This window comes from Egretta garzetta, unplaced genomic scaffold, assembly GCF_000687185.1.
Source record: "Egretta garzetta isolate BGI_Z169 unplaced genomic scaffold, ASM68718v1 scaffold360, whole genome shotgun sequence".
Lineage (NCBI taxonomy): Eukaryota > Metazoa > Chordata > Aves > Pelecaniformes > Ardeidae > Egretta > Egretta garzetta.
The window spans coordinates 1,884,828-1,893,675 of record NW_009258261.1 but is presented as its reverse complement, the minus strand read 5'-3'; the positions used below and the strand labels follow the sequence as shown (position 1 = coordinate 1,893,675).

The 8,848-nt window shown below is 37.6% G+C and overlaps 1 protein-coding gene across 1 annotated transcript in view; it reads right to left on the bottom strand.

The window, feature by feature from the left end:
* The window catches only part of TRMT6 (tRNA methyltransferase 6), a 14,988-nt gene extending 6,146 nt beyond the window's left edge, over positions 1-8,842 (bottom strand). The window contains 7 exon segments of the mRNA XM_009642979.2: positions 1-213; positions 1,481-1,605; positions 2,809-2,892; positions 2,981-3,072; positions 5,949-6,058; positions 6,467-6,594; positions 8,729-8,842. The exon segment at positions 1-213 is cut by the window's left edge and continues 146 nt beyond it. Coding sequence (XP_009641274.1) covers positions 1-213; positions 1,481-1,605; positions 2,809-2,892; positions 2,981-3,072; positions 5,949-6,058; positions 6,467-6,594; positions 8,729-8,829 — 853 coding nt within the window. The 5' untranslated portion in view covers positions 8,830-8,842.
* Positions 8,843-8,848: the final 6 nt, after the last annotated feature.

Below are 8,848 nucleotides of genomic sequence, written 5' to 3'. Positions count from 1 at the left end.
CAGTCAATCCATTGCTTTCTTCTTCCACTAGTGCATTATCTTCAGGTTCTGAAGGCAGACTCTCTGTAGAAAATGTCCCAGAGAGGAGACTATCCACTTTGCTGAGAGGAAATTCATGAAGATTATTGAAAAAAAGTTTTGGAAATCCAAAACAACTGGTAGCAGCTCTTACAGGTCCCCCTCCTGGATACATCTGAATAATGGATCCATAGCCTATGAGAGCAAAAGAATCAAAACACATTGGAAACCCAGAATTTCTTAAATTGCTTAAATTTTCTAAATTCCTAAAACGCTTAAATGAAGCATTCGTTTAAGAATAGGTAAGTAAACTGCCTGCTCTTAATCTAACCTTCATCAAACTTAGCAGCCTGCCAAAGTGTGTCTCAAGGTAGAAAATCTTTTCTCGGAAGGACAACAGTTACTGCAACTCGAAAGCACATCGTAACTCAAAGATTATGCATGTAGCAAACGTATTTAGGATTAGCACAGAACACATAAGCAGTGACAAATTCTTAAAAAAGCTAATTTAATTAAGAATTAAAAGACAAATTTTCTACAGTATGTTACTTGTAACTATGGAGTGGTTTTGATTAAAAAAAAAAAAAGCTAATTTAGATAGCATTAATAGGTGAAGAATTTTTTCAGCATCCAGACTCTAAAGGAAGATATGTCAGGTGCTTAAACACATTAAAAAGAACTTTTCGATAGTTATGCTGAAATTGCATCTTATTTAATTAACTTCAGAAAGTATCCCTATGGCCAAAAGTTGTTGAAACAAACGCAATTTATAGCATGTGTGCTTCTCAGCCAACAGACAGCACTGTCTGGGTGCACAGTATTACATCACACTTCCTAACCTTCCAGGCTTCTGGAATATAATTGTCATCTCTGTTTAGCGTCTCTTAATGACTTATGATGAAACTAATTAACTGAGTTTGAGAAATAAAAAACAAGGCAAATTTCTCATAAATATACTCTAGAAAATGTCGTATACTACTTTTAAAATACGCATTTTGCAGATGTTAAATCTCTGATGCAGTGAACAAGAGGAATGACAAAATTTTCAGTGCTGCGGGCTGTCTGAATTCTCATGTTATTATTCCTGTTTTTATCATGTGGTTTCCCGGACTTCCCAGGTGCCTGGAAGAATCCGCATACAAGCTCCTTACAGCCTTTACATAACACAGTATCATTATGCTAAGACAGAAACGAAAATAGATCCACATATAGTGACATCAACTTTAAATTTCATATTTTTTTAAAATAGTGAAAAATAAATCCAACTGAAATATGCAAAATACAACTTTCTCCAATGGAAAACCAAGTATCTCTTTGAATACTGAAGATGGTAAAAGTAGATTTTAAAAATGGAGAAACTATTTTGAAGTGCTGCCTTTTAAAAGCGTCACAGAGATGCGTATTTCTTAAGTTTCAAGTAAGCCCTCAGGCTGTACATTACTAAAGCTACTGTGCTACTTGCCTCCCATTCGTTCCATCACCGCACCCAGCACAAGGCCTGCACACGTTTCCATTACAATCATCTTGTTGCCAGCACGGATGTTTCCTAAAGTCAACATCTGCGCTAGGGTGTCATACCGCAAGTGGCTAGAAGACAGAGGGTTTTAAGAAAGACCAAATTAGTTTTCTTAAAGAATTTCTTACAGAAATACTGCATATTAGCTTGGGAGCCTGTCAAAAAAAAGTTGGATTACAGGTAGATTTTTGGGAACAGCATCAGTGGCCTTGAGTCACCATGCAGAAACTTGTAATTAACCATCTGGTAATAAAGAAGCACTAGAACCAGGCCAACAAGAAATTAATAGGGAATGGGTGTTTAGGTTTACAAAGAAAATGGCAAAAGTAGGATATGAAGTAGAGTGCACATCTCATGCTGTGCCAGTCAGACAAATTTTTTAAACTTTCAGGTTTTTTTGTTGTTCTAGCATGTCAGTTTTGTAAAGAACAAATGATATTTGAACACATTTCCTAATCCAGTAATGTATCCTCAGTGATTTTCACCTGTTTTGCAGTAGCATGCACCACCTGCAATCCAGGACCAAAACCTAATTCTACTGACTGCAGTGCCTGCACTGGCGAGACTCAGTGATGACCAAGGAAATTACAACTAATCTTAATAGATAAATAAAGCCAAGTGAAAGAGATGGGGGAAGGAGAAGGAAAAAGGTTTGAGAAGCCTTAAATAACATAAACAGCATTTTTTTCAGTCTCAGCATCTTAGATCTACTTTTACTACTTTAAAAACAATAAATCAGTCCATCTTACACAATGTCTGAAACAACGTATCATTTAATTTACGTAAGTGAAAATCAAACACAGCTAGTTCTCTGCCCCCTGCAATGTTAACCACGTGTTTTTAAATTCCGGAGACTTCTGACTGAAAAAGGTTTGATTCTCTAACATGTTAAAGACAAAATCCTGTTCCTGGTAGGTGGCTTCTTATTTTGATTATTGAGCCAGAAAACAGAGATAATATACCACTGACCAACAACAGACAAGAGATTCCTCTGCAAATGCAAAGAGCCTCTGTCTGCATAGGTAATTAGCAAGACAGTGGTGGTACAGAAATGGTAAAAGCTGATGCTGCACACAAGAGAGTTTTCTCTTCACCGCAACAGCATACTGATTCATCTTCTATATCATACTATTTTTCATTTATTTACAATCTTTCTATTAACAGGAAAAAAAGAAGAAATGTAATGACTACTATACACTCTGGTATAATACAGCTGTTTTGAAAAATATTAAAATATATCTGTTACAATTTGAAAAAATAAAAAAAAAACTTACTTAATTTTTCCAGGTTCCCTTGCATAATACATTGTTGAAAGAATGCGTGTGGATGGTTTCACAATTGTAATAACTGCCTCGTATCTGTAAGAAACACATAGTAATAGTCTTATTTCAAGCTCAACAAGTTAGAGAACTACTAAGTATTTTCCCGATTTTAAAATGAACTTACTTTTTTTTCTTCTTCTTTATGTATTTATCTTGAGCAAATTCTGTTTTGTCTCTGAATGTTGTGCTGTTCTCTATTAACTGTTGAACTATTTCCTTGGAAAAGACAATTTATTTTTATTATCGCTGGTATTTAATTCTCGTTCATTTCATGTATAGCATTTTTTTAAACAAACACTGAAAATATTTTCTTCCAGTAGAGGCATGTATCTACCATTAACTTCTACTGACATTGACTACTAATCAATATGACAACTGAGGCATGACCCTAACTATGTGCAGGAATTTAATCATATAAAAGTATATGCCTAGGTGTTCTTTAACTACATAATGCCAGCACAGAAGTGATAAAACTGAAAATGCTTATCCTGGAAACAGGATATTTTGCGGGGAAGGAGTCTGGTAGGTGCCAGAACTAACTCATGAGAGGGCAGACTCAGATGGCCAGAAAGGAAGAAAAAGCAGGATTGTTCCTTTCAGCATCAGCAAGTCATTACTTCAGCTCATACTGTGAAGACTCAGTACCCACATATTCTAATCCTATGCTGAATATCAAGGAGACTACCCTGCTTTCTCTAAGCGATTAGCTATTTTTAATTTAATTTAATTAGAATGAGGCAGAGTTATGCTTATTGTCAGTTATTATGGAAAAACTAACATACGTTCAGTCAGTCTAACATTCCCCATAGTAACTCTTAAGTACACAGTACCCTAAGTCCTGTGTGAAGCTATACTGGCAAAAATATTTTACAGATAAATAATATTTATTTTAATCCAACTCCCTCTTTGGGTCTCTTGTCTGACTTCAGCATCCCTATATCTGAGGGTATCTTTTTTTTCCATCTTGTGCTAGTTCTTCCCCTATACTCTGGCTATTTGTCAGACATCTCCCTTACCCCACTTTATTTCTTCTGCCTCCCAAATTGTGCTAAACCAGCTCCTTGCACAATATCCGACTCCTTAGCATTTACTGTTTCCTATAATACTCCCCCAATACTTCTTCCTTCTCTAGCTCCCAGGTTTCCCCAGCATTCCAGGTTTTATTTCCTGATCTCCTCGTTTCCTGACCTCCTCCCTTTGCCAACCCAACCCCTCTTCCTCATACTTTCAGGTTCCAGCTGAAGGGATCGTTAAGACCCCCAACAGAAAAAACTTTCATTACTCAGGGTTTGTAACCATGCCTGCAGTTCAAGAACGCATGCTGCAGAGTGCTATTTTGGTTGTTGTAATCAAAGTCGTTTAACCGCCAAAACTGTACGTTTCTGTTAAAAATGTAGGAAGAGCAATAGTATAACCTGGCCTCACAGGAGTCTGGAGAGGGTGTTAGTGGGGAATGACAAAGGGAGTATTTTCAATGTGGACACTGCATCAGCCATTGTGCTTTAAGAACCTGCTCCAAAATACAGTGGTGCAAGTACTTCTCACATTCTATTGCTATTTTTCAAGCTGTTACTTGTTAAAGTCCTTCAAGCACTTAAAATGTACTATTAATGGCATGAAAAAGAATATCTGTCTTTTTTTTGCCTTATTCTTGGAAAAAGTTCAATGCGGTGTCTGGATTATTTGGGGTTTTGGTGGCTTTTTTTCCCAGTAAAATTTACAGCAAGGAAACTGGGCAATATTTCTGTATGGTAAGCAAAACAAGCCAAAGGCAAGCTGCAGCACTATGCCATGCCGTGGGAGTACATGCCACTTGAAGTCTGCATCCTCCCTCAGGACCTGGGAAGGATTTGGGAAGTGATGGGAAACCAAACCCCATTAACACTGAAGTTGCTTTATTTCAAAAGAACAATCATTTCTAAAGTGAGCCTGCATCACAAAGACATGCCATTCACGAACATAAGTTCAAATTTTACCAGACATTTATGGAAGAATAATATCTGTTACTGCTAATACAACACAGTCCAAAATGAATATTCAGCTACAGTTCAGAAGCCAGAGTTAAAAAAGCAGGGTATTTTAATAATGAACAATAACAGTACGGTAGACGTATGGCACAGACATGCTAAGGACATATAGAAGTCAGAGTGATCTTCTGCCACAGATCTTGACAATGAATAGAAAATGTCAAAGCTATCAGACTGATTAGTACGTTCTTCTCAAAGAGGTAACACCACAAGCAGCACAACAGAAGAAATACCATTCTAAACTCCTTGGACCCATCCATTATTAAGCAGGCAACAGCAGAACAGCTGCTCTGAAGAGCAGCAGCAAACAGCAAGATGCAAAGAGATGAACTTGATGTAAGCATGAGCAATTTCTTATTTTTATTAGAAAGGGTAAATCAAAGATGAGAAAGAATTTTGACTGGTAACATGTGCAAAACAGAATTGGCTGCAATGGTTTATTAACATTTAACGCGGCCTCGCTTCTTGTTGACAAAATGTGGGGTAAAATCCAATCCTTATTCTAACAGAATGGAACTGATCTCTTGAGCCTGTTCTTAGCTTTTGAGGTGCAGATAAAACACAGGCATCACCTGTGTTTGGTAGGTACCACCTAGAGACGTGCTGATAACTGATTTGTTACACAGTGTTATTTGTTAATACTTTCGGTGTTTATCCATAATCCTTTCCTTCACCTTTGATAGTTTAATTATTGCACTATTTTAATACTTCTGTAATATAGAAGTAGCATTTTGAATCTTATAAACAAGTAAAACTAAAAGGTGATTATGCGAGCTCTATTTCCCTAACAGTTTTAATCGTTCTTTTTGCCTGTCATGACTTCTGATGCCATAAAAATTCATACTTTGCTCTCTATTGACAAAGTTGCCAACCTTACATAAAGTTTTCTCTGAAAATAGCCTTTGCATTTTTGTAAAAACAGATCTTTAGGAAAAACATGACTTGAGCAGAAGAACAAAGAAAAAGCACTGAAGTTTATGCACCGATAAAAAGAATAGCCTGTTTCATAAACTAAAATATAACCATCAAGGTAGCACAGAAATTACACCAAAACCTTATTTTTACCTGTCCTTTAATACCCTTGTCCTTCAAAGCCTTTATGTCATCATGAGTCAGTTTTTGAGACTTTCCATCGTCAACTATGTTACGATTATCTGTACCTGCTTCTTTTGTTTCTAAAGGAAAAGGATATAGACTTGTAAAATCTAGCTGAGTATCTTTAAGTTGGAGAAACATATGATTTAGTTTCACAGAAAGCAGACTTCTCAGGATTAAACCCACATGCTTCACAGCCTTGCAAAGTATTGCCTAAGCAATCAATGAAATGTAATATGTAAAATACATTTTAGTATATATATTCACCCCAGCTATAGTTCAAATTTTCTCCCATATTAAAAAGCTGATTTGTTACAGGACTAGTGAAACAGCAGATCAAGACAAAACCATGCACTTTTATGACAGAAAGAATATAAGTAACGTTAACAAATGATTACTAGAAAGCTTTTCCATGATCTTTGATATTATGAAAGAAACAAATTAATTAGAACTCGTTTTTCCAAACACCAGTCAATCCTCTGTAATACCTGTGGTAGTCTCTTCCACCTCTTGCTTTGGCTGGAGGTTTCCACCACTGGTTACTTCAAATGTAGTTCCATAAATATGTCCGATGGCATTATCCAGATAGAACCACTGCTTCTCAAATATTATTTTTCTAAAATAATAAAAAAGTCAATATTAAATTCATTATTTTTACTATGTCTGAAACCCACAATGCTTGAAAGTAAACTATAGCTTCACACATGCCATTTTTATCTATATCCTTAAAGAAAACCAGGACAAGCATAAAGTGAATTACTAACTACTATTAACCACAAAACCACATTAAACTGAAACTGGTTAGGAAAAGAACAAAGAACTTAAATTGAGCATACAGTAAGAATTTTTTTTTCAGTTCAAAATAATTCTAAAATTAAGACAGAATAAGACAAAGAATGAAACTAATCTAAAGTACATTAAGTCTAGGCTGGGTCATGCAGATTAGCACAAAAAGATGAGCATGAACCTGTGTTTTGCAGAGCTCCTTTGCCAAAGGACTATGAAGAAAACAGACAGCAGAGAATGTCATGTAATCTCAGAGATGTTTGGGGGGGTGTGTGTGTGTGTGTAGGATTTTATTATCCCTTTCATTTTGATTGCCCTAAGGAAGGTTTGCATTTTTCCTTCTTCACACAAAAAAGACCCACAAAGCCTTTAACTTTCAGGCTGAGCTACAAAGGTTTCCTTGCTGACCAGAGAAACACTGATCTTGTCAAATGGAACAGGTACCAGTGTCTACGCCACACTCACATTTGAATCAAAACTTACCGATACAAGCTCTTATTATGCTAATTATGCTCATCACCAATTCTGATGCTAAGCAAAAAGGTTGAGTTCTCCATTATTTTCTACTGACTGAAGTATGAAGTTCATGCATAACTTTAAATATCATATTATTTATATCCCAAAATACAATCTAGAATTTACATGAAGCATAAGAATAAAAAGTTTTGTCGGACACATTACCAAACCCTCTTAATAAAAAACTAATGACATTATACTTTCTCACGTGAAGCCTACCAATTCCTGCCAACTCAGATTTTAAAAGACTAATAAATGATTATAGAACACTTGAAATAACTGAAAAGAATTTAGACAAATAGAAAATAGTGTGTGTGCACTCAGATTTCATTTTGATGACCATTCTAAACAGAATATCGAACTACAGTTATTGTCACATATTCTTGGAGTGTCCTCACCCTCATCAGATTATAGGAAAGGAAAAATTAACGCAAAAGTTATTTAATTTCCTGTGGCAATATTTACTCTTTGACTTTTTTATTCCTTCTTTCTTTTATGATAAGGGTTTTAAACAAAAAGTGAAGGGGGACCTAACAAACAGATTCTGGTAGTTCTCTGCAGGCTAACAGAATACCTGATTTTGGTGCCAGATTCTACCAGTGAACATTAAGCCTCTCAATACTCCCACATTCCTAGGTCTGAGCTATGCCATTTTTAAACCAGTCTCATTCAAGCATAGTACCTTTAAATCTCCATGCTACTGAATCAGATGTCTGGCCACATTACCCAACACTGACTTCTACACACTGGTCTATAAAATTGTCTGCTGCAATGGGAAGAGCCCAGGCTGTGTCCACTGATTACAGAATTTCCTGCTGGAGTGCAGGTGCTTCTTGCTATGCCAGCTGGCCTAGGAAAAAGAAATAGGAGACTTTTCATAGCACCTTCTCCAAAGCAGTGACCATCCAGAACTGACAGCTAGCGTCTTCCTACAGTCTAACACCAGTGAAGCCAATCCCTACTATTAAGAAGGCACTACTGCCTCTCGCAGAAATTACATGCCACAGTGGAGATTAAGTAAAATGAAGATACGCTTCTCAGGCTGCTGCGCCTTTTCTCCTATTCAATCGGCACCAGTTTGACAATGACAGCACGAAACCCGTATCAAATATCTTTCAAATTCTTACAAGACACGCAGCCAGGAAATCTTCCGTGGGCTTTTTTTTTTTTTTCTGTCATAGGAACCGAGGCAGCATTAAAATCATTCACGCTGCCTGCGACATGGGCCTAGCAAGGCCTTTATTTCTGACTGGCACGGCAGGAAAGCTGCGGGTCACATCGGCCGCATCAGGACCCCCCTTCCCTCAAGCGGGACCGCGCGACGACCGTTGGAATCGCCTCACAGGTGGGTGGGGGGAGGGGAAGGCGCAAACCTCTACCGAGGTGGGTGCGTGTGTGGGTGTGTAATGACAAGCGGGATCGAAAGCCCCAGACCGGTCCCCTCTCACCTCCGCCGCAGCACGGGTACCGCTTTGAAGACATCGTCCCGCTTCAGGACGGCGCAATCCCCCTCACAAATGCGCGGGCCCGGCCTCAGGCCGTCCTCCATCGCTGCTACGCCGCTCGTG